Source organism: Macrobrachium rosenbergii, chromosome 2 (assembly GCF_040412425.1).
Source record: "Macrobrachium rosenbergii isolate ZJJX-2024 chromosome 2, ASM4041242v1, whole genome shotgun sequence".
Classification (NCBI taxonomy): Eukaryota; Metazoa; Arthropoda; class Malacostraca; order Decapoda; family Palaemonidae; genus Macrobrachium; species Macrobrachium rosenbergii.
The window spans coordinates 71,718,855-71,746,378 of NC_089742.1; the positions used below are offsets into that span (position 1 = coordinate 71,718,855).

General features: G+C 38.0%; 1 protein-coding gene across 1 annotated transcript; it reads right to left on the reverse strand.

Annotated features, from left to right (window-relative positions):
• Nucleotides 1-411: 411 nt before the first annotated feature.
• LOC136848430 (uncharacterized) lies at nucleotides 412-16,452 on the reverse strand. The gene is made up of 4 exons (XM_067120723.1): nucleotides 16,162-16,452; nucleotides 4,020-4,162; nucleotides 3,082-3,316; nucleotides 412-621 (listed from the first exon to the last, which is right to left on the reverse strand). Exons 1-4 carry the CDS (start codon nucleotides 16,275-16,277, stop codon nucleotides 525-527), a joined length of 591 nt encoding a protein of 196 aa, XP_066976824.1. The 5' UTR covers nucleotides 16,278-16,452; the 3' UTR covers nucleotides 412-524.
• Nucleotides 16,453-27,524: the final 11,072 nt, after the last annotated feature.

Here is a 27,524-nt window from a genome sequence, read left to right on the forward strand (position 1 = left end):
AAATAATTTTATATTACGAAAATGGAGATTTATGGATATTTTCTCCTCATTATCTTCTAGATGAATCAAGACGTCGATTTAGATAACTGAATAAAAAAACAAACGCTTTTTTTTTGAAGTAGCGTGTTTTGGCCCATCGATTTACAAAGTTGTGCAAAATAATGTACGAGCAGCTTAGCTCGGCAGGAGCTTTGTTATTAACTTTGCAGTCCCAATGCATTCTTTCACAGAATTAAGGACATGAATGTTATCGTAATTCTTATAGACAGCATGACATTCCCAAAACTTTTTAGTCACTTTCAACGACATTACATTACCTAAACCATGCTCATAAATTTTATTAAATTGGGCAGTAAGAATATTCATATATCAAATATTTTATTAACAACAAAATAGCAAATGAATGCGGTCAAATAACCGAACTAAAAGCGCAAACAAACTAACGGCGCCAACGAAGGGTACGGGGCGAGCGGTCCCAGGGTGGGTTTCATTTGTCTCTTGATTCGTCGCAGATCAGCGTTCGATTACCTCGGATGATCGATGGCGTCTGAGACACTCCTGGTAAGGCGAGCCAAATGAGCCTGGTTTCCCTCTTCTTTCTCTAGTGCTACGGAAGGCGAGCTGGAGGGAAAGAAGGAAAAAGGGGATCTTAGTTACAAAATTTTTTGTTAGTAAAATGAAGGAAAGACATGAAATAATTAGATATGATGTTAATTAAGTGTCCTATGAATGTTGTCACACCGGTGGGGATGAGGATTACCGCGCAGAGTCCAGCTTTCATTTGTGATAATGATGGTATACATTATACATTTTGACGGAGTATTGATAACTCACAACTGTTATTTTTCCCCTATTTCTCTCTCACCTTTCTCTCCAACCCAGTCTGTGACTCACAACAGCCAACTAATAACCAAGAACTTGATTTACGTTTAAGGTCAACGGAGGCACACTTGGTTTCAACACGTGCCTATCGTTCCTTCCTCATCCAAGGATCGACCCAAGATCTATTCTTTAGAACTTGGATTGAACATAGGTCGTGAGTTGAGATCGCTGCCATTTTCACAGCGAGGCCAGGTAGGTGGAAAAATAGATAGAGAAGAGAGAGTGATGTGCACGCACATTATTTCAGACACAAGAGAACACCGTATGGGATACCACTTACAGTAGACATTACGTAGCTCACCACAAATGGCACTAAAGGGTCTTATCACAACCCTTCAACCGCCAGCTGCTTTGCTTTCTTCCCTTTGCTCTTCATCCTTCCCCTGAGGTCTCTTCCCATCTACAGTTATTCATCGTCTTTCAGTTGACTTCCTTCCAGGGTTTACCTCTCATTAAAGATCAAATCCCTCGTTCGGTCTCTGTGAGTCTAGAGACGTGACTCAGAGGTCTTGTTAAAATACTTAAAAAAAAGACCAATTAACCAATCACTAAATTAGTTAAAGAATCAATTAATCAATCAATCAATCAACCGATTATTAAATGAATGAAGGCAAAGGATGAAAACTAAACAGAGAAACACACCGCAGTCGCGCCGAAAAAGAATAGGGTCTTTTTTTCTGGTGCCGGAAGGTACAAAAAATCAACAAAGAAAACAAAATTGGGCGACAATTGTTTTTCTCTGTTCTTAATAACCTTTGTAAACATCAACACTGCTCCTGCATAGCTTACATATGCTGTAATTTACTTCCTTGAATCGTCAGTTTTGTGGTCAGCACCAAGACTATTTGCTCATTCAGGGCATGAAGTCGAGTGAAACTTGGAGAATTTTTTCTCTAATGTTAAGTGTATAATCTTGCATACCAGCCACCTGATTGTTGTGTTTATCTTTTTTAAGAAAATTTATATTAATTCTGATGTCATAACCTTGCAGCAATACTTTTACGTGTTGGTTAAGCAAAAAATTAGATTCTATGATATTTTGTGGCATCTATTATCAATCACACGCTTTTTTGGTTATTTTAGTACTAGCCTTAATATTTATGTCAGTATTTTTTTTTCAGGAGTACACCATCCATTTTTTGCATAAACGTCTCAATACCCAACTGAATTGTAAAATGATGAGCAATATGATGTCATTGGTCGTATTCGTTTCTATAAATTAATTCTTGTATCTTTGGTAAGCATTTAGGAATCGTATGCATCAGTGTTGTAATACAAGAGAAATGATAGCTGAGAGAAAATTAAAACCAGCAGCTATCAATATGGTATGATTATGTCTCGGCTCTAAAAAAAACATTTAATGGCTATCACGACATTTGCCGCTAGTTTCATTACTCATCTCAAGGCAAAGAGAGCGAACTTTACTCATTCCTTACGGTCAGTGAATATACAGCTCTTGAACAGACAAACATGCACACACACATATATATATATATATATATATATATATATATATATATATATATATATATATATATATATATATATATATATAAATATATATATTTATATATAAATAAATATAAAATATTATATACATATATATATATGTATGTATATATATACATTTATATGTGTGATCAATATCATCGCTTACAACACAATATAATGCAAAGGGCTGCTATAAAACTCCACCACTCTGACTCATGTCTTTCATGTGCTTTATAATCCACAGATCTCCACCTAATCTCCAACTTTCTCGTGGTTCTCATCCAAGAAGGTCTGGGCCTACAGAAGCACAGCTGACCATATCATGTACTTTATATATATATATATATATATATATATATATATATATATATATATATATATATATATATATATATATATATATATATATATATATATTATAATATATATATATATTTAATATATATGCAATATATATACATATATATTATATATTAAATATGACCCTTATTTCAATCAAAATTAGGGACAGAATAACCAGTTAATATAAAGAATTGTTTGAATTAAGAATCATATTTCAAAATATGATCATGATCAAATTATAAGTATGTTAAGGTCACAAATTTGCTATAAGTAACCACAAGAGTGCCAAGGCGTCGATCTTTTATGCATAAATATATTAAAGCGAAGAATGCTTAGGTTCCATAGCATTATCTCTTGGCAACAGACCTGAGCGATCTGCCAAGGAGAAATCCCATGACGTTTTTCTTGAGGAACCACGTCAGAATGAAGTACCAGATGATGCCGGTCACCAGGACGGGTACGCTGAAGATGCCGACGCTCCACCAACCCGTGCTGAACAGAAGACTCAGCCAGTTGGACGTGATGTCCTGCGATAAGGGCTCGATGCCGACGGATATCAGTCGAGAGAAGATTTCGCTGCCTTCCCGGGTCCATTCTGAGGCTGTCGGAGATCAACGAGGGTTCAGATTCATCGCTTACAAAACTTCGTCCAGATTTGCAACTAATTTGATCTCTAGGGGCAAAGCCTGAAATTATTTCTATCAACATATCAACGTCACATCCTTGTTCATTCTCAAAAAGAAGCAACATCAATCAAATGACTGAATATGACTAATCAAGATCATTGAAACAAAGCCTCTTAGAGTAAAGGTTTCCGATAACCAGGAATCCTGCGTAAGGAACGGAGGTTTGAGGTTCAAAGTAATAACAATAATAATGATTAATTGCAATTTTGAACTATGGCTTATGGCCAAAATGCTAATGAACAGAAGATGGTGTTTATTGTTAATGTTATTGACGACAATTTGCAAGAAAAGAGAAAAAACGAGTCTTATTTAAGAGAACCTTTTCTTTTTTTTGAAAGGTAGATGAAAATCACAATCCCAAAAAATCTATGACAAATGCCTTAGAAAATTAAACTCTTTATCTAAAGTGAAAAGCAAAACCAGGCTTTCAAACATCTGAACACCCTGTTTCAAACAACAAGTTGTGTTTGCGATAATAAAAACAGCAATAATAATAATTAATAATAATAATAATACCAGAGCATTTATGTTAATTGTTTCCTTTATTACAAAGAATGTTTACAGCCGATTCAGGGCAGCGGACCATTCTGCCTCCGGTCCCTGGATTCTCTGTCTTACCATCTTCGATGTTTAGCAGAGTGGCCAAAGTCGTGATAATCTTCGCAATTGTGTTGTTGCTGATGAGGCTTGTGCCTCCCAAGAGGTTCCCAGCAACTGGTAAGCTTCCGCTCTCTGTCTCAGTCATCTCAGGAGTTGCTCCTCTGGAAAAAGGTACACAGTTAGCTGATCGCCTTTGTTAGTCGGATTTGCTTCCTACTTCCCCTCACACCCACGGTCTCTCTAGGGCCTAGACCAAGACCTAGCTCTTGCCATAGACCGTGCTCACACCTTTAACACATTTGCCGTAGGGATAGGACTCGTTCTGGCATAATACCGGCTTAATCTAACCAACCAACCAAACTTCAGCTTATGATGATAAAAACTATGGAAGATATTACAGGAAATCTTGGTCAGCAACTACCAAATTTGTAATAATCGCAAAACACTGGCTGTATCAACTTTGAGCATTCTTAGCACTAGGGCTTGTATGTGACAACCTATATGGATTAATTGAAATTTTACTGGCGAAGCTAAGAGGAATGAAAAGGCCAATGTCCAGAGAAATATAAGAAACACACAAGTAATAATTACATGTTCTAAATAGCTACACGCTGCTCCGAACATCAGTGCACCTCAGGAAGATATCAATAGTCACAGTTCTGATATATTGTTTGAGCCGGAATCTTGTTAATATCTGATGAATATAGCTATAAGAGCACCAGATTACTACAGAGGATAGACTAGAAAAAGAAGGGCTGAGTAAAATATGAAGGAACAAAGCAAGGAAGAACCAAAGACCGTAAAATACACACCCAGGAAAAGAGGCGAAATGAAGAATTACTCCAAATAGCAAACAGAAATAGTCTCCATCTAGACCCCTATTGCGGTTTACGGTCTCCTTATCCCGTTAAGTTGATGGACAGATTTCCGTGCACCTGACTCCCCACCTGGAGTCTGACCTTTCCTGTTTTAGTACAGTATAATTATGTCGGTCCGTCCAAGCGTCAACTTTTACCATCACAAATCATCTCTGGTCTATTCACATGTCTGCCTCTGCCTGTCCTCATGGCGCTCTTGAAAGCAATTGTTGTCTCATAATTTTACAGATATCCATTATTCATTGGTATTCTGAGAGGTACTGTTTATAATTTTGTCTGCTCAGTGATTTTAACAGTATTCATATCAGTACTGAAAAGCATTATCCGTTACGATACCAAAGCAAACCAAATTGAAAAAGAATTATGTACTCTTCCTACTTTCTTCCTGATCCCATCAGCCACGGCCTTTCACCTGCCTACGGAAAACATTCAGGAAATAAGATCATCGATTATTGAACCGTCATTAACCGCTACGTGACTATAACCGGTGACATTTTGGGGGTAGTTGGTATCATACAGCTTCTATGAACGATGTTATTCTAGTGCATTGAAAAGTCTTTGTTCTTTTAGAAATGACTTTTTTTCGTACCGAACATTAATGCTGATTTGTTAGGTTTAGTGTCCAGGTAAATTCTTTTCGCACTATAAACATATTTCTCCCTCTGTGAGGTCGTGTGGACTAAACCTAAACGAAATATATGTCTATAAGTAATTTATGAAGGTCTACAAACATTTATGAAGTACAGTCTTGTGGAAATCTGATTTTTAGGCGGGTCCCCTCCTGTCGGTTATTCCGCAAATTACATTTCAGGCAGATAAACAACAGAAAGCCGCCTAAAATCCTCTAGACGCACAAAATCTGATCAGATAGCTCTGTCCCGTTTCTTTTCCGAGACACCCAACTTCCATACAAAGGTTTTTCGTTTGTGCCTTTGATGATGACGCCTTTCCATTTCTCTTATACTAGTCACCTTAAGCTCACTCGTGTTTATTATAACTAGCCATGTGCTAAAAAGACATACTTTAACGTTATGGTCTCCACGAGTATAAGAAAAGGAAATTTTTTCCAGATGCAGGTTCATCAGCAATTACAGCAAAATATCTTTTTTAATAAACCCAGAACTCCATAAAACTATACAATGCTGGGCAATACCAAAAACCCTGAATGAAAGTAGCAAAATCTGTAATAATTAACAACATATGAATATGCTCGTGCGTACACACACACACACACACACACACACACATATATATACATATATATATATATATATATATATATATATATATATATATATATATATATATATATATATATATGTATGTATACATATATATGCGTGTTTGTGTGTATAATCGATGTGGCATAAGATTCGAAATGGTGAGAAATGTGGAGAGACAGGAGTGGTAATTAGGGCAGTGTAGCTTAAAGGATGGACAATTGTATTAGATGGTATAGTCTTGTGGTAAGAATCCACGACGGTGACGGGGTGAAAAGGGTTTATATTGAAAACTGCGAGGAAGAAGAGGAGACGAAGACCTAGAATGGGTTGGGTAGATGGTATGGAACAGATAGAGGAAGGACGGTCTGTGAAATCCAGGAAACGTGAGGAAATGACTCAGTGTGTGTAATGGGTTCAACACATTGCTGATGACCTTTCGTGTAGGTGTATGAAGCGGCTAATGGTGAACAAACTTTCTGCAAAGGGAGTTCATCCACGATCCTGCATTAGAGTATTAATTGGTAATGGCTGTTGCGTTGTTTTTTTAATGGAAACAGCCCTGTTAGGAGGACGCCTTCATGTATATGTGTGGGTGTTTGTGTGTATGTTTTGTCGTTTTCTTGGCATAATTTCCGTCGTGATGAGAAAGAAGTCTCAACAGTTACTCACTGAATGCAAATTAATATTTTGGAAACCGAGACGCTAAATATAGTTTGACGTAGGAATGGATATTTTGTTGATATCCTGATATTACACATAAATATATGGCCGAGAATATATGATCTATCTCCCTCTCTCTCCATGAAATGGCCTGAGATATGCCATACCTAATTAACTTGGTAGACCATTGCAAATAAAGGAACGAAAAGGAGAGCTCTCTGAACCGATTTCCTTTTCCCTAAATAATGAACTGAAGAAGTCACTGAGGAACCGGGAAAACGCTGTTTACCGCTGATATTGAACCTTGTGGCATATATTTATACTAATAAAACTCTAATGTCTTCTATTTGTGAAAGTATGATTCAACAGCAATATTATTTCTTATTTACAGTTACAAAAAAAAAATGAAGGTTCAACTCCAGCGATCATATTATTAAGAGTCTGTTAGGAAAAGGCAGGCAGCTGTTGCTATGGAAACTTGTTCCGAGTGTTGCCTTAACGAGCAAGGGTTCAAACGACTTATTATCCCTCTTCTTTTGATTATCCACATTTAGATTCTGCCTCAGCTGTAAAGAGCAACTTGCACAGAAAATTAATGGTAAGGTTTGAAAGAGACTGATTACCCCATCTTCTTTTGAGGAGCCACCGTATCTAGCATTTGCAACGTCGATGATCCCCGGTTAGGCGAGATTATCCTACTGACTGGCAGTGCAGATGAAAACATCTCATAATTATAACTGTCTACATCATCAGTATGGTTCTTTTATACCCTGTTCTTTGGAAAGAAATAACGTCAAGTTGTAACGGTTTTATACGTAATAATAGTTCTAACAAAGAGTTACGTGTATCTCCACAGAACACCTGATTACGTGCCCTGTGTCGTAATAACTTCTGAGATATTTTGAAATATGCTGAAAACATAACGTCCGCCAGAGCAGATGTTTGCGGAAAAGCCATTTTGTATTAATCAGGTGTATCTTTTTCCTCAGCGATCCCGAATTCTTTTCCTCGGTTCCTGTCCACTTATGAGCTGCTGTTTGTGAAATGAAGAAAGACGCACTTTTTTTATGTCTTTTTTATTTTTATTGGGGAGGGGGGTTAGGAGGAACTGGGGTATGCACTTTAGTTCTGTTCCTGTGATGATTATGACGGCACAAAAGAAATGCTATGAAAAGGATTGGGTAGACTTGTTCAAAACGAGTCAAATAATGGGTATAGGAGAAGAAAATGTAAAGGCCTTTTGTTAAATAGCAATGTTCAAAACATTTCCGTGACGCCACATTTTTTTCTTGCTTCTTACGAAAGGAATTGCCTTCTGTTTGCTCTCTATGCTTTTATTTTTAGAAATTTTTTAGCAGATATTGAAAAAGTGTCAACATTGCCATTTCCTCAAACGACAAAAATTTTGCAAAATATTTTCCATTGGAAACAAGGCGTCTTATAGGATTCCACACTCTCATCGAACATTGGCTGTTTTTAGTTATTGAGATGTCTATTTGTCTGTCCCTCCGGACTTTTTCTGTCCGTCCTCAGATCTTGAAGACTACTGAGGCTAGAGGGCTGCAAATTGGTATGTTGATCATCCACCCACCAGTCATCAAGCATACCAAATTGCAGCCCTCTAGCCTTAGTATTTTTTTTTATTCTATTTAAGGTTAGAGTTAGCCATGGATCGTGCGTCTGACACCGCTAGAGGTGCCAGCCGCCGACGAATCTTCACTTGACCGCATCTGGGGAGCAACTGAGCCCTGCCCGTTCGTGGCTGAGAGTTTCATACTGTAGAACATCAAGAGTTTCATACAGCATTATACGCTGTACAGAAAACGCGATTGCGCAGAAGAAATTCGGCGCAATTTTTACTTGTTTTTTTCTGAGTCCACTACAGAACGAAACATTCCTTTGCGACGAATTATTCACATCTATCGAAGAAACTTTGAGCAAATCTTCACCAGTTTTCAGACTTTTTCGGGAAAACTTGTTATATTGAAGTGTAAAATTAGAAATTATTAGAATAGAAAATATGAATACTCAGCTATGTCTATGTAGAGATGTAAAAATCCAAAATATTTTATTGAAATAAGTGATTTTTTTAATTGCGCTTAAAAACAAGTCTTGAAAATAATCTTTATGCATTTTTGTCAGAAGATAGATTTTTCATACTCTCTCTCTCTCTCTCTCTCTCTCTCTCTCTCTCTTCTGGTGGCGTATTCTTTAGCAGGTGTTCCGGAAAATATGCCCACCAGACTCGACACAGACGGGAGTGAACGAGGCCCAAAGCACAAGGGAATAACTTATTTTCCATCCATCTGGGGTCAACGGTCATCTGCCACGCATGAACATGCCTTACACTCGTGTTACACCTCATTTGTCCATACTTTACCAGTGAACAGGGACACAGAAGAAGAAGTGTTCGAAATATAAGTTTGCAACGTATAAATAGTGTTTTAATGGGCCTTTTATCTTCATATTATAATGTTGGATTACCCTGAAAGACATTCATATATTATATATATATATATATGGGTGTGTGTAGAAATATATACACAGTCTTTCCTTTTTATAATTTCTTTCTCATCCGTTCACTTTCTTTCCTTCTTATAATTTCTTTCTCTCATCCATTCACTTTCGTATCCGGCCGAACTAGTAAAGTACTCGACCTAAAGAAAAAGAATAAGAACGTCTAATAGCATATGTATTGAGCATAACGGTCGTGCGTGCTTTCAGCAATAATTGGTCGAAGTCCTGTTCTCATTTACATAATGTCTCATCGGCAGTGCACAGATATCATTAGCAGTTATTATTAATTTTTGTCCGGGTTTCCGCCTCGAATACTGTCTCCGAGAATCTACGGCGGTTAAGAGAAAATAAACCAAGAATTGGACATGACAAGCATTAATGACGTTTCATTATAAACCACTTCTTCTGTTCATAATCTAGGTGAGTATAATTAAACTCTTGTGTACAATTTAACATTTGTCTGCGTAAATCAATTCTGAATTGTTTTGATGACGACGTAAGCGACAATTTTGCAAGCAGCCACATTAGTGGACTCATTTACTGTCTAGAGTTTAACTGTTAATAAAAATGTAAAAGGGAGTTGAACATAAGGAATATAATGCCAACCAACAGATTTTTGTGAAAATAATAAAATGCAAATACATCTCCACTATATCCGTCTGCCGTGGTTGTAAGTACAGACTTCCAAGGCAACGGACTGCATATAGTTAGTCAAATTCACTATTCCTGATCCTAACTGACCAATTAGAAAACAGGGAAATTTTCTTTTATGGTGAGTTACCGCAGTCTTGTAAACCAGGAGCTATTACATTGAAATTAGCATACATTTTGCAACAGCGACTTTTAGAAAATTAAGTCCTGTCACTATAGTAAACATAGATTATGCGTAAATTTAAAGAATGATTTTGCTTCTACAGAACTACACTAAATCAAATGATTTTTTTATGTATATTAATTATTTGTGATTTCTGGTCATCTAATTTATGTTAGAAGTCACAAAAAAATCAAAATATCTGTTATAAAATAAAAAGCCAAATATAAAATAGCGGAGCAGACTAGATTTTTGCTTGTGAGACCACTTAAAGCTTCCGTTTCTTTTTCGTTTTAAAACAGTAGTGCTACTAATAAAACGGTAATTATCGTTATACTCGTGATAAACATCAAGTTCTTTATTGTTTCAGGAACGATTCCGGATTACAGTGCGGGAAAACTGTACACCGTCTTCAGAAATCCAGTATTGTTCCTCAAGTCAACAAATAACCAAAGCCACAAATGTCAAACCACATAACCATAACACAAGGGACATCTGGTCACACGTTGGTGTTTCTTACTGAAAAAACCCCATGTAGCTTGAGAGGAAAACGAGAGAGCAATCGCAACTGCTGTCATCCTCTAATTGTTGAAAAGAGGATGAATCTTCAGTATAAAAAACTAAGAATAAACAAATCAGACTTCCACAGCCGCTACGCAACTGTAACAATAACATAGAAATGAAATCTGGCCAATAGTGAGAGTCGAGATCACTAAAACAGGAACCTTCATTCACAAGCAAAAAGAAAGCACAATTATGGAAATCACACCATCTGGCCGAATGAGAGAGACGACATATTGCAGGTACGAAAATAGAAAACCATACGGAGAGCAACCAGTGTTTACCTCGTCATTCAAATGGCTGGGAGGCAATTACCTATTTTGCTGGAGACATTTAGAACAAAACAATAAACACAAATAAACAAACAGTAAGAAAGATTTTTACTTTGTATGAGAAATGTTGCCCGATTCATGAACGTCTGTTTTGTAGGAAATGTCAAAGATATTGCAACAGACAAAGGTAATAGATGTTACCTAATAAGTTATAAATATTTTAGCTACTAATATCATTAACGGAAAAATAAATCCACTAACATGTGCCTGGAATGCGTTACCAATGTAACACATAACGCACAACTGAAGATTCTTTTCCTCTATTGAACACTATGTTACTGGGACGAACTGTTCATTACTATTATTATTCTGCAAAGCCAAGTGATCATATAGCTCAAGCTTAAAAGGCCATTAACTTGAAAAGTTAGTCTCCTCAGACCATTCACCTAAAGAAGTTAGGACAGGAATTACAGATGAACTAGTAATAACAGTAATATTTTTATAATAATAATTACAAGAAGAAGAATGCTGTTGCTGTCATTATTAGTAAAAAAGTGAAAATGTTCAAACATCCTCAGAACTCTGAATAAAATATTCGCCATTACCTAGGTAAAAAAAAAAAAGAACAGATAAAGAAAGACAAGACAACCAACATTAATATATAAATAGATACGCAAAACACATTGCCAGAAAATTTAACGTAACAGTTACAGGCGCTTCCAAGCAAAATGGAAGCGCAGAATTAAATCAGGATAATCTACAGCTTCGCTACAGTTACTAAAACGCTTTTGTGGAGAAATTAAGGTGAAGGGGAAAAGTGTATACTCATCCGACTCTCATTTATACTGATGACATTTAAAATGCATCCATGTCTGTATATATACAAATATATATATATATATGTATATATATATAATATATATATATATATATGTATGTATATATATATATATATATATAATATATATATATATATATATATATATATATATATATATATATATAACTTTAACATCACATACACAATTATTGTTCTGTGCATTAGTAGATTACGGATTCTTGATAATGTGGACTGTTTGTCCAAGAAAGCTTGTAACTTTTCTGAATAAACACTCCATTAGGTACCATCCAGTTTGAATGAGGTCCTTTTACTAATATATATATGTATATATATGTATATATATATATATATATATATATATATATATATATATATATATATATATATATATATATATATATATATATATATGTATATATATATAAACATTACATAGCATTTTAGAAAGACATAAATAACAAGGTCATAGAATATTGGAGACTAAACAGCAGGCCAATATCAGATAGCAACGAAACGTTTTAATCTTAATGGTCTGGAATGATGTGCATTTATAGTTTATCTGAAGAACTGTGCGCGTGTGCTCGCACTTGTGGTGCGAGTAAAGTTTACCATTTACTTGAGACGTAAAAAAAAATCAAAGAAAAAGGAAGAAAGAAAGTTTAAATAGCCCGAGACATCGTCAAAACATTAAATCTTGCCTTCCTTTCTAAACCTCTAAACACTTTCCCCTGAATAAACAGTATCCATGCGAGTTATTTGAGGAGCGGTTATTCTTTCGCGACAGACGTCGTTTTCACTTAAGGCAATCGTGGATGTGTGTGGTATTGCGATAATGGAGGCAATTATAATTTAGTCGCCTTGAATTTGAATGCACACGCATATGAAGCGAAGACGTTAAAAAGGCCATAACTTACCGTGTATAAAGAAGGTCCAAAAGCAATTTGAAGTTTTCCCATGGATGGGTAAGTTGTTTTCAAAGAATGAACTAACGAGAGAAACAGACAGGCAGAGAGAAACCTCCAGTAATTTTAGCAATGAACTTACCTGAACTAAAAATACTCGGCGTGACTTAATCACTTATATCGAGGTGACGAGGAGCGCTGAGCAAGATAGGTCCCATCCGCTCTTTAAAAAAAAAAAGGGTAAAATTTCACATGATCCCACTCTCCCAAGCTCCAAATTCTTTTGAACGCCTGGGAACAGACTCCGCACTGTTGATTACCGATTATTTACAAAAAGAACCCCTGAGATTGTTATCTTTGTTTCACGCGTCACAGGCAACAGTTAACAAGCACACGAAAACATCAACTATAATTTCATTGCGTTGCAACGACAAAAACTATTGCAATATATTTTTAAATTAGGAATATTTTATTTAAATGAATAAATAAAGTAATACATCATGTTAATTTATTTAAAACTAACTAATAACTCATACTAAACGTCAGTGCACATTGATTTCAATAAAGGCAATAACGTCCAGCTAGCATTTTAAGAACTAAATATATACTTTTTTTTTAAGTCATAGGAGTAACCAACAACTGGAAAAAGCACCCTCTTCCATTTGTCCAGGAGAGACCACTCGCATGACTGAAATGTCTTATGAGATCGAGGAGTTAAGCGATCAATACCACAATAAAACCAGTAATCAAACGTGTTTGTTACGGACAACTCATGTGTATATATTATATATATATATATATATATATATATATATATATATATATATATATATATATATATATATATATATAAAATGTATAACCATATAGCCAATTAAATGTATAACCATATAGCAAACAATGTCCGGCAAATTCGATAACAATTACGCCGCAGGATTTTTTCCGATGGGAATTTCGGTGTATAAAAAAATCGTTGTAAAGATATTTCGCAGTAGGATTTTTTGCCGCTAGGAAATTACGCCGTATGAAAATTCAGGGTTACATAGAGTGAAGCAGACTCCGTGTTAATGCTAAGCAAACTATAAAACAACTTGTTTGTTGTTGATGCCCGGCCCCTCTTTTGAGCAGTTGTTGAACAACGTAAATCAGGCAGTTTTGACAAGACTTCTTGGAAATAAGAGAATATAGATTCAAAAGCAAAAGTGCATACAATGTTGGAAACTTTTTTTAACAATTTGCAGAGAAGCAAGTAAGCATTGTCATCCCTTTCAATCCTCGAGGCCCAAAGTTTACTAGGCATAACTGAAGTCAAGAAATCAGCTGCTAATTCTTAAGCTCCTCTCCCAAATAAAGTAAGTGGTTATACAATTCCAAATGAGTACCAGTTTCTTGAAAATGATAATTTCCCACAGAACCGTGGACAGTTTTCGATAGAATTCTTAACACTCTGCCCCGAACAAATATCATTAGCTCCCACAACGCAATCCCAATCGCTGACTAATAGGCCACACAACCAATCAGCCTGGGGACATAATTATGACTGCTTCGATGAAAGAAGAACGTTTAGGGAAGAAGTGGGATGCAGAGATTGGAAGAAAATCAAAGATAAAGAAAAAGTACAGAGGTGTAAGAGATTAAACTAAAGAAGTAAGTCTTCCAACACAATTCAAAGCAGAAACACATACAGTTACGCAGCATTGTTAACTGTACATATAATCTATGTACGTTTTAAATAAATATTTCCAAATGGCAAATTTCCGAAGGGTTCTTGTTGTAATAATAAATACATTTAATGCTTCAGTATGCACTTTTAATCTCCACAATTTTTAAGACGAAAACTGTGAAACGCCACTTCTTTATTTCTGATGCTGCATCCCCAGCTCCAGCTCTTACACCCCACACCCGAACCCCCGCCGTCCCGCCCGCCCTCTTCCCCATCATCAAAGTAAATGAAAAGCTATTCCGTCCAGCAAACCTCACTAAACGGACTGCTAAATCCAATTTTGTTTTTTCTAGTTGACAATTTCCCCGCATATGCTTCATTAAATTGCGCCATTGATCCTGGAAAAAAAGCAACTTCCTGAAGAGAAACTAATAGCCGGAAAAACGAGGTTCCCCGGGCCTTGGCAGGGGGGTATGTCTAAGCGGAAATGCTTTCTTTCCAGTTTTGCTTTCGTTATTTTAGTTTGAAGGTGTATTTCTCACATTTATTAAGCGGAATTCTCCATATAGAGGACTCTTCCTTTCAAGCCTTGCGTGTGTCATTTTTTATCATTTTTTCTTTTTAACGAAGGAAACAGAATCTTCCAGTCTCTGTTCAGGTGATCTTTTCTTCTAAAATTGAAATGGTTACTGATTCTGCTCTCTTCAGGAAGTACTCCTCTCAGCCCCGCCCACGCCCTCTCTCGCTCTCTCTCTCTTAATGCTGGATGCTCCATAGATACAGTTACGGTGGCAAAATTCAGATCTCTCTGTTCTCTCTCTCTCTCTCTCTCTCTCTCTCTCTCTACATATATATATATATATATATATATATATATATATATATATATATATATATATATATATATATATATATATATATATATATGTATACAGTATATATATATATAGAGAGAAAGAGAGAGAGAGCAGGTGTACAAAAAATATTTCCAGAAGTGAATTAATCATGGCTATTTTTCGGATTTTCAGTTACCTTACACGTTATCCGAGTATTACCCAATAGCAGTCATTCATAAGCAGATGAGTTGAAAATCTTCCAGAATTACTCCAGTCTGTAACCCTTGAGACCATGCCTCAAATCTTTCTTTCCTCGTGGTAGAAGTAGGCTATGTCAAGTTGGGGCTGAAATGACGTCTTGTTAAGGGTACGAAAAGACTTGAGACCGATATGATTGGAATCCACCCAGGTCGTTAAGATTATTTCGCTCTTTGATGTTCACATTATCATAGAGGTGCATTCCTCCAAAATTCTCCCGTAATGTGATATGATATATTTCCCATTGTCATTGAGAGACAGACAGAGTATGAAACGGGTTATTCGTAAAGCTGCCGTCTACTCCGATGCGCAGCAGAAGGCAGCTACGTTGCAAATTTGTAAGATATAACAACATATGCAGCATAAAAACGCGTTTCATAAAGTTATATTATGGTACGGAGACTATCATTATCATTTTCAGTTTTACTGGAATCGGCAGTACTGCGTTTGCTGCATCTGTTCCTCAGATCACCGAAATGAAGCGCTGTCGGGCCTGGGGTCGTATGTGGATGGGTGACCACTAAGCGAATGATATACATACATACACACACGCACACACACATATATATATATGTGTGTGTGTGTGGGCGTGTGTCCCTTTCCTCATTAGAGGGGGTGGCGCAAGAGGAGGTAGCCTCCTGGTTCTCAGCGAGGTTTTGGGATGAGGTTGTTAGAACTACAGTCTTTTTTTTTTAAATCTTAGTCGTTGACTACTACAGCCTTCTAACTACCACGTACCTTATCAGCTGCTCAGGGTCAACGGTGGCAATGGGTTTGCAGCTGCGAGAACCCAGGCCATCATTCAAATCCACAGGCGAACCTGAGAGAACTCGCCTCGTAGGCGAGATTACCATCGGTCACACCACCAGCCTCTGTATGTGTGTATGGGTGGATAAGATAACAACAATAACAATGGCGAAGGCGCAGGAACAATTCTGACAGCGTTCACCCGATGTCTACCATTAAGGATGCCTCAAGAGACCGTTACTCAAGGTCGTAACTGTAACCCTGTGCGTTACGAATCCCCAGACGGTTCTCGTTAGGGTTGTTGTATGGTCGTAAGGGAGCAATTATTTTTGGTTGCTTTGTGGGACCTCAAGCGAAGAGCGAGAACGTCCATTTGTTCAAACTGACAATGTACAGCGTCATTCTCCCGAACGAGCTGTTTTGTTTGGATTTCATTCTCTTTAACTTTAAATTTTTCCCCTAGAGTAATTATGTAGTCAAACTTCTCTGTGCTCTGGGTGTAACGCAACTATATAATTGTCCTCTAAATGTGTGCATTCTCTTTGGCGGTGCCCAAAAGGTCTCACTTGGCTAGGTTAAAGATCGTTAGCGTGTGAGAGTATCGAGTAAAAGAACGTTGATTTGTGCTTATAACGAATAATTACTTAACGGTGCGTAATGACCATAAGCGTTGCCACGTCTGCTGGCATAAGCACACCAACCAACCAGCATTTCCGAGTAACGTGATTTGACTGCAAGAATGCTTTCCTTAAAGAAAAAGAAGAATATGCGACGGGGTTACGTTTACCCGTATAAGGCATCGAGTGCCATCGACCATTGCCAGTGGACCTTTGGAGTGAACGAATGAGGAGAAACGGAGCTTCCCTATCAATTACAAAGCCAAGTCTCTAACGGTAAGGGAAATTTGCTCTCGATTCATGGTATCCAAAAGACAGCAGGATAATTGCTTCGTTGAAAACAAACTTAGTCACAAGAAACAGAAAGATACCGAATAATTAGCTCTTAGCTAAATACCATTTTCTGGAGAATTTTCTTGTTTTTAACTTATATTTTTCTCTGTTTCTTGTGACTAAGTTTGTTTTCAATGAAGCAATCATCCTGCTGTCGTCTGGATACTATGAATCTCAAGCAAATTTCCCGTACCGTGAGAGACTTGTCTTTGTAATCGATAGGGAAGCTCCGTTTCTCCTCATTCGTTCACTCCAAAGGTCCATTGGCAACTGTCGATGGCACTCGATGCCTTATTGGTAAACGTAACCCCGTCACAAATTCTTCTTTTTCTTTAAGGAAAGCACTCTTGCAGTCAGATCACGTTGCTCGGAAATGTTGGTTGGTGTGCTTATGCGAGTAGGCGTGGCAACGCTTATGGTCATTACGCACCGTTAAGTAATTATTCGTTATAAGCACAAATTAACGTACTTTTACTCGATACCCTCACACACACAGGCAGAGAAAGAGAGAGAGAGAGAGAGGCAGAAATTAAACAGCAAATGATTTTACTTGTTTTTTCTAATTTTATACTTGAAGTAAAAAATGCCAGAAGTAATCATGGATGTCTGACATTTCCAGCCTCTCTCTCTCTCTCTCTCTCTCTCTCTCTCTCTCTCTCTCTCTCTCTCTCTCATACAAACGCAAAACGAGCGCGCTCAAGCTTGCAAATAATATTCCTTAGCTACTAAATAACTTCCTGTAACCCAACTCGTCGCGACACAGCTGACGCACTTACAGTAAAATTATTATGGGTTACGGCAAGGTCTTTAATTCAGGTTACATTCAGTACTCACAAAGTGACCATAAGGAGGAAAAGCAATAAAGAGCAAAGGGGAAACTGACAGACTTCCGTGTTGTCACTAAAGGATTTGGTGCTTCGAAGATAGAGAAATATTCAAAAGCAGGAATCATTCCATTTTCTTTGACTTTTCGTTCAGTATCTGCAAACTGTCGGTGATATTTATTATGCACATCTATTTCTGTTTATGGGAACTTGCATATGTTACGAACGCACACATATTAATGCGTATTCGTACACACCTGTGCATATGGCTGTATATTAATGTGAAACTGCCTCAGTTTGTATACTAGGATATTCTTTTTCATTGTTTCTCATCTCGCACCTCTTTGAATCCTTCCAAGCTTTCTTGTGTCCAGAAATAAAGGCTGTGCCCCTCCCGTTATAGTTCCATTTATCCTGCTTATCCTTAATTATATACTTTGCCAGTTAACTCTAATGAAACGTTTAATATTTGAACAGTACTGTTTCTCATCCTGTTTACACCTCTAGAGACACGCACCGAGTTTCATAGCCTACTGCTCACATCAAGTGTCTAGATCTTGGCTCAGATATCGACAGTCGAAATCTTTCCTGGTCGTCTCTCAGCCAGCTTACTTTTCCTAATGTTACCGGTGTCCCGAAACTATATTTTCTTCAGCTCTTACTTTCCAGGAATGACTTATTTAGATAACTTTCTCTTTTAATTATTTTCTCTTTGGAACTCATTTTCCTGCCGTAGTATAAATTACTCTGTCGTTCGGTGCCTCGTTCACTGTAGTCTATATTTGTTTCCGTCTTCTGGCGGCATAACGTCTATGGTCATCGACGATCTTGGCTTGTGTTATGAATGCGGATCTCAGACCACATGGGGTTAGAGTAAACGAAACACATTTCAATGAATTACGCTGCTCTTAACATGGGTTATTTATATCTCCTATATACAGTATATATATATATATATATATATATATATATATATATATATATATATATATATATATATATATATATATATAAGCCATCGTTTTCCTACAAGTCAGATGATGGCACAGTTAATTTTCCTGCAGTCATCATTTTTTTTTAGCCAAGAATATTATATCACAACTTGAAATAATCAAATTACAAAGTTGGCAAAGTTTGTCGGCAAAAAAATTATAGTAGGGTTTAATCGCTGAAGATATTTTTCTGATCTCCAACACTATCATATCACACAGTACTGTATTCACAAGTGGACATTTTCTTCTCTGCTTCTCACCAACAGAAATGAACTCAAAGGTTTTTTTAAGCCTTATCTGCAACTTAGCTTCTAATGGACAATGAACCCATTTCGTTCAGTCAACTCTTTTCGGTATTTTTGTGTAGACAGCTACTTTTTAAATACGACACCAAGAGATGTACATTCAAGACCTATAGACCATGTATTCCATCGAATTTTCTCAAGTTACGTGAAACACTTAAGACTATTCCGTGGAAATGATGAATTCCACAAACTGTCACCCTGACAACTCCCATTTCCCTCAGGTCTCTCTCTCTCTCTCTCTCTCTCTCTCTCTCTCTCTCTCTCTCTCTCTCTCTCTGATGAACAGATTAATTTGTCATCACAGAGGAAAAGTCCATTATTTACTTAAAAATTCTCTGTGTCTTTCCAAACGTTTTTTGTTGCTAGTAGCTTTCCTAACAAACAAAATAATGAAATCTGTTTGGACTCTGAAATCGCTAGCAGTTTTCTTTTCATCTTGTGAGCATTCTGCTATGAACTGACATTCGGTCATCTCATAAACTCGCTTAGGTGAATTCTGCTTGGTGTGTGCTCTTACAAAATAAACATTAAGCATACCTTACAGTAGCAGAAAATATTGATGCTCTTTTGCTGAGCCAATACGGTACGTTCCCGTTGATGTCCCACACGTAGAGCAAGTTCCTCTGTGCCTCCGCCCGTCCACTTCGACCGTCAGCTGGAATTGTACTAAGCAACACGCAGGGGACCAACTTATGCTGATGTCTCTAGAATAGTTTTTAAAGAGCCGACTTTGGTTTCTTAGCCACAGGGGATTAAAAAAAGAATAGAAAAGCTACATTTGGCCTAAGTTAATCAGTTGAAATCGCTGTTGGTTTTTTGCTTTTATCTGTGACATATGTTCTAATAAACGCACTCCGGACTGTTACTCCTTTCTTTTGCATGAGAATTAACTAGTATAATTACTGGCTGTTTTTTCCGTTTAGTTTCTTTTTCATCCAGTGCTCTCGCATTGAAAGCCGTTGCCTTTGTAACTATTATTCAGATTTTACAAAGAGGACGAGATAGAAAATTAAAACCAGCTACGTTCATATTAAAATGATCTTCTTTTCGGTGCAGTCGAAAATCAGTTACCGAGCCTGCTAAAACTTAACTTCCTGAAATAAAATTAGAACGTGTCGTTGGGCTTTGCTCGCCTGTATCTGAGAACAGAACATTTCTGTGTAGCAAAAGGGACAGGTTTGTGTTCCGGTCTTTCATATAGGGATTGGGATTCTGATCCTCATTTCGCATTCTGTTCCATATTCTAGATAAGGGTTCTCTATATGTAGGAAGACATCCTCTCGGGAGGATGCTCCGTGGTGAAACTAGTGAGTAACACTAGTATTGTAATTCAAAAGGAAAACGAGATGCGTAACGAAAGTATTAAAATCGTAGGCCCGTACAATCGATATTTCGGGGAATTTTTAAGACGCACATAAATGGAAACGTTTATTGCTAAGGTTGTCAAAATGTCGAGAGAAGGTTCAGGAATATAGTAAACTCAATCTGCAGCTTCCTTAAACCGAAGTAATGACTCAACACCATCGCATGTTAGCTGACAAGCAGTACCACAAAGGCATTCACTGGACAAAACATCTGAACGTACCGTCAGCAATAACTTTCATATTAAGAGGGTATTTGTATTCTCACAAGAACCTGTTGTACAAATTTGAATTTTTACGTCAGTTCGTAATCGGCGCTGAATAATCCTGATGGGTTCCGGCGATTGGTCTTTCAAGACCTATATTTCATAATCAATCAATCAATTAGTTCGTAATTTATGTTCAACGGAAAGACAAGAAGCCTTTCAGGCTACTACTGTGTTACGTTAAGGATATAACTCTAATGAATGAGGATAACTGAACTACTTTGAAAGCTATATATAAATTCATCACGAGGACACTATCATTAACCTCTTTTGGTTCAGAGTGCCATATTTGTAATTTATCCTTTACACTTGATTTATGGCATGTTTAACATCATCGTATGATTGAGTAGTGGGCGTTCGTCCTATTTTTATGACAATCAAGGCTTCCGTTTTCTTTAAGTCGAGGCATCTCGTGAATGTGTTAGAAATTACAATGTAAACAGACACTTGATTCTTTCAAGCGCGGCAGGGTGCAAGGCAGGTGAGTTTCTCTCTTTATGCTTGTGATTTATCTGCTCCTGAGCACCACAATAAAATTAACAGTTGTCCACGACTGTAAATAGAATACATTGATACATTTCAACCGGATCTGGACGAATGCTCTTGAAGTGCCGAATCCATTTCATGGTTTGTGCCACATTTAGGACACTGGTTCATTGAGGTAATCTTATTTTATGCGACAGTTTTGTCCCATTTTCGTCACATTGTAAAGGCGGACAAGCAGCAACTTAAATGTATCAATATTACCTGTATTTTCGCTCATCTTAAACTACCCTGACTCTAAGGGAGCATTGTTATCTGACAAAATAAAATTATGTTCTATTAAAAGGGTTTACGGTTAAATCTTACTAGAACAAGATTCGTAATCCTTGTGGAAGTTTTGGAAGACGTTGTTTTTTTATGATAGTTTCTTTTGAAATTCACTCTAGACGCTTTTGTGCTTAGTAATAATGCACGAAATATTTTCATATTTTGAAGATTAAAGTGTATTTTCTCATTCGTAATATCGGTACTGTGTGGATTTTAATACTTTTGTTTTGTTTTATTTAGGGTGTCATGTTATTCCGTACTTCAGCCAAGTGCAACTGTTTACTTTTTATTCCTTTTTTTTCTAGGGTCCCGCTCCACCGAAGACGCTCTGCGAGACCTGCAAGCTGTCATCATACAGTATACGTAATAAGGCAAAAATATGTAAAGTTTTTTTTTTTTTATGATGCGCACTTCATATTAATTATCATATCCACACTATATAATACTCAAAGAAAATTGAAGTAATTTTTTTCTTGAACGACTTGATATTTTCAGTCTTCCTGATATCATGTGGGAGCCTTTTGTACAGTTTTGAAGCTACAGATTGAAAGGCCCTATTATAAGCCCACATCCGATTTGCATCTTGACTCAAATAACTTGAGATGATCTTTAGCTAAACTGTATAAATAAGGTATCATTCCGTTTTTCTAGCGTTTTCTACTGTATTTCTTAGATAAAAAAAAACTCACTGCATAAGCCTGCGTCCAATACTACCAAAATCTTAAAGTACTACATTAGTCCAGTACAGTTTCGCCGAAAGTTGGTTTTTCTTGTGGCAAAATCATTGTTGTTTTACGGGAAAAAAGTCCCCGGCCCAAAGGTGTGTAGGATTCTTTTTTAGTAGTTTGAATGACATGAGGTGGAAAACTGATCTAGAAACTTTTGTGTAGGTGGTCACTATTCGACACAACCACCAGATTTCGGGATTTGAAGATGATTTAGTCATTGAATTAGCATAATTTATTAAATTTAGGATATTTTCCCCATTTTAGGCACTATGCATAGTTTGAATGGGATTTTTCCCAAGAAAAAAATAAAAGATCCTATTGTCCCTGTTGTGTTGTCAGGGATGCCAAATAATTTAGGACTTGATAGGCTTTGTAACCTGTTAAGGTATGTTAATTGTTTTATGTTATACTTCTTATAAAACTATTATGCCGATTTGACTTTCAGATATAATTTTAAATCGTATTAAATGGTTAATAAATCGACAGAATGGAAAGTTCAAGAATGTGTCCCATTTGTCAAGAGCCATGTGTATCAAACTTCAGCACGATCCACCAGAAGGGTGCAGACGGTATCAATGAAGTCAGCAGACTGAAAAAAGACAACCTAAGAGTAACTCCGGGAGTACATGTTCACGTCAACTGTAGAAAATTCAATACTAAAATACCAAAGACATCACCCAGTGACTCCGAAGTCAGGAAAACTACATCTTCATCTGGGGGATTCAACTTTAAAGAGGAGTGTTTCTTGTGTGGTTTTCCGGTTAAACAGAGAGAAAAACTAGCGGGCAAAGTCTACAGTGTCAAATGAAAAAATAGAGAAGTTGATAAATCAATTCAGAAAGCTATTGTTGATAGAAAAAATGATGATCGGGCTACCGAAGTGTGAGGCCGACTTGCAGATATTTGTGAAACTTGCATACGCCATCTGCTGAATAATAATGGAACAGCAAAAAACTTCGTTGTGGTGTGATGGTGGCTATCTGAATCCCTCCACTAAAGATACAACTCATCTCTGAAGAAGCGATGGGAAAATTGGAAGAAAAATTATCCCAGTTCTCACCAATCCCCTAACAGTGTAAAAAAAAAAATAATAATAAAACTGAGTGTCTACTGAACAACCACAATAAACAGGCATACTTGCTAATGCTTGGGAATCAGATGGAAGAAGCTGGGGTCAACGTTTATCATGCAAATGGAGATGCTGATTTCAAGATAGTATCAGAAGCCCTGGCCTTGGCAAGGAACAATTCTGTAATTATCACCGGGGAAGACGCTGACTTGCTAATTTTACTCCTGTTCCATTACAAAGCTTCCTTGCACCACTCAGTATACTTTTCCTCGAATGTCGACAAAACTGCCTTGGATATCAAGAAATCACAACTTCCACTGGGAGAAGAAGTATCCCAGTCAATTCTTCCAATCCATGCATTATGAGCTTGTGATGCAACTTCAAGGTTACATTCTATCGGAAGCATGCTGTATTTCACAGATATTGCAAGGATAAAGAATTCAGAGATCTGTTGAGGATTTGTCATCATCTGAAATGGATAGAGACAAGATAGTCTTGTGTGTAGGAGAAAAAGCTGTATTCAATATATTGGGTGGGAAAGGAGACAAAACTCTGGATGAGCTGAGAGTGTGCAAATATTATAACAAAATTTCCGGACCGGCTCGCCAGGCAGTAAAACCCGAGGCTCTTGGACCAACTTCAGATGCTGCTGGTCATTTGCTACGGGTGCACTGTCAGATACGAGAATGAAAAGACGAAAATGACTTGGATTCTTTGAGTTGGGGATGAAAAATATCTGAACGAGGAATGATGCAAGATGAAATGACCAAAAAAATAGCACCTCCAGAATTGCTGAAAATTGTGAAATGTGGCTGTCAAACAGATTGTATGCGTACAAACTGCACATGCAGGCAGTATGGAGTTGAGTGCACAAATATATGCACAGGTTGCAGAGGTGTATCCTGCTATAACTGTGAGCCAATATAGGACTCAGAAGCGTGGTACACGCAGATTTTTGTTTTATTAATTAGATATCCATTGTGTATGAAACTTAGTTAACAGTAATAGCAAGATTTTTATATTACTGGATGACTGCACATTCATAGACAAAGTTATTATTTTTCTCTTTGTTTTTAGTCCAGCTTCTCTATATTTCTAGGCTAAAGTTCGCTACATAAAACGATAATAGAAGCAATTATTATGCACCTTTTTTTTTGTCCCAGACAGTCTTTTATGAAATACATATCCATGCAAATTTTCCTGACTTTACCCACAGGTGGCAAATCTTTTACCACTGTAATAACTTTATACCAAAGAAAAAATAACAATAATAACTTCTATAATTATGCAAACTTTTTTTTTCTAATACTGATCTCTTTGATGATAAACATATCATTTGTGTCCGAAATTCCAAAGTCACAACTTTGGGTCTATGCAATATATATATTTTTTATTTTTATAAATCATTGTATGGAATTAATTATGTTAGAGAGTATAAATGTAGCTTGGAAAGGTAATGCATTTATAGATTTATTTTGTATATTACAGAGTTAAACTTCCTGTATATTTTATAAATATTCTGTTTTTTCAATTTTCATAATTAAATAACATTATATACATATTCAGGTTCATCATGTTGATATTGAAGATATATTGTTGTTATGTTACAGAGTTCAACTTCCTGTATATTTTATAAATATTCTATTTTTCAGTTTTCCCAATCAAATAGCATTATATACATTATGAGATCAAAGAAGACAGAACTGGGCACTGATTGATTTATTACCTGGGCAAAGGTATACATAGCAGCGTGCGGACGAAAACGAGGTGCCCGACCCCCGGTCGCCATGACCCGCACGCTGAGTGAGAGCAGTTTGTGTTTGTTAACAGTCAATTAAGTAACAATAACAAGAGGCATAATGTACATACAGTGATAAAATATATATGGGCGAAAAGGCCAGGAAGTTCTAAATACAAATATATACATGAGATTCTTGCTGCGTTGATAGATGCGATGCATGATCGTAATTAATGGCCAAAGAAGACGTCTTTGCAAGTACTCCCCCCACCCCGACAATTATTATGAAATAATGATTGGAAGATCTGTTGAATGTTAATCACAGTATCTTCTTGGGAGCAGGAGCCGACCCCGAGTTCTTGATATCTGCGTTGTGGGGCAGCTTCGACTACTGAATCATCCGGCGGTTTTGCCAGGCGGATGACATCCTTAGCGTGGCCCTTGGGACGTCCTCGACTTCGTTTCAGGATGTCGATCACTTCATCCGAGGTCTTGTTTTGTGGAGGAATTCTGGGACGTCTGCCAGCTTCCTCCTGGGTTCCGCTGTCCATTAGGAAGGCTTGCTTTAACCTGTTGACAGATATCCAGTCTTCCTGCCCAGGGATGTTGATGAGGTAGACCTTGGATGTACTGCTGACGACTCGGTATGGTCTTCTATATGGTCTGGTCAAGGGTGGGCGGTGTGTGTTGCTCCTCATGAAGATGTGTGTACAGGTTTTCAGGCCTTCTGGGCTGAAGTTATGAGTTCTGTCCGCAAAAGTCTTTCAGCAGGGCGTGAACTTCTTTGCAATTTCTCTCAGCCTTGGAAGGGGCGTATCCGGGTCGTCTGGCTCCGTGGGAAAGAATTCTCCTGGTATGGCCAGTGCTTCGCTGTAGATTTTCTCTTTGGGAGATTCCTCACCGTTTGCCCTCGGTGCAGTGCGGAGACCCAGCAGGACCCAGGGCAACTGCGCCTTCCAATTTTCGTCAGTACAACGTGCCATCAGAGCTGCTTTCAATGAACAGTGGGTTCTTTCCACCATACTGTTGGCCGCAGGGTTGTATGCCATTGCACTGTGTCGTGTTGTCCCCACCGGGCATGCCGGGGAGACCCAGAGTTCCGATAAGAATGCCGGGCCCCTATCAGTAGTTATATCGTCCGGTATACCGAAACAGCTTATCCAACTTATAGTAGGGCTTCCGCGCAGGCGTTTGTTGATGCTTCTAGCATTGGGGTTACTTCCGGCCATCTTGTGGAACGGTCTATGATTGTCAGGAGGTATCTGGTGCCCCTGATTGCGGCAGAGGCCCTACGACGTCTATGTGGATGTGCCCAAAATGCCGTCTTGGTTGAGGGAAGTCTCCGATGCCTGATTCCGTGTGCCGGGTGATCTTACTTGTCTGGCACAGTATGCAGTTCTTCGCCCATTCTCGTACCTCCTTCCTGATCCCGTGCCACACGAATTTCTCTGTCATCAGGCTCATTGTTGTTCGTCCTGATGGATGATGTCGAACGTCTGCTTTCTTCGTGATGCGGGTATCAGGGGGCGTGGGCAGCCTGTGCTGGTGTTGCAGAGAAGTGTCAATCCGGATTCACCCATTTCATGTCTTCCCACTTCAGTGCAGTGCTTGCCGTGTGGTAAGCTGCCGTTTCCGGGTCTGCAGCCTGTTCCTTTGCCAGGTCTTCATAGTCTATGCCCAGGTGGACTGAATTTATTTCAATTCTTGATAGGGCATCAGCTACCGGGTTCTTCTTGCCGGGGACATAACTGATGCTGCATCCGAATTCGGAGATAGCAACCAGGTGATGTTGCTGTCTTGCCGACCGTGCGTCTCCCGCCTTCGTGAATGCATGTACCAATGGCTTGTGGTCTGTCACGATGGTGAAAGGGCTGCCGTCCAAGAGGTACTTGAAGTGCCGCACGGCTTGGTAGACTGCCAGCAGTTCCCTGCCGAATGCACTGTTGTGGGTCTCCGGTGGCTTTAACTTGCGGCTAAAAAAAAAAGCAAGCGGGCGGGGGGAACCATCTACTATCTGCTCCAGCACGGCTATGCAAGCGACATTGCTGGCGTCGGTGGTAAGTCTCAGGGGGGTAGTGGGGTCTTGATATGTTAAGGTGGTGGCTTTGGCGAGGGCTGCCTTTGTCTTTGCCTTTTGCTGCGGGACTTCCCAAGTCAGTGCTTTCGGCTTCCCCTTCAGCACTCTGGTCAGGGCATACATGATGTGGGCGATGTCCAGCACGAATCGTCGGTAGTAGTTGGCCATGCCAAGGAACTCCTGCAGGGACCTGATCGTTTTTGGTGCTGGAAAATCCTTCACTGCATCCACCTT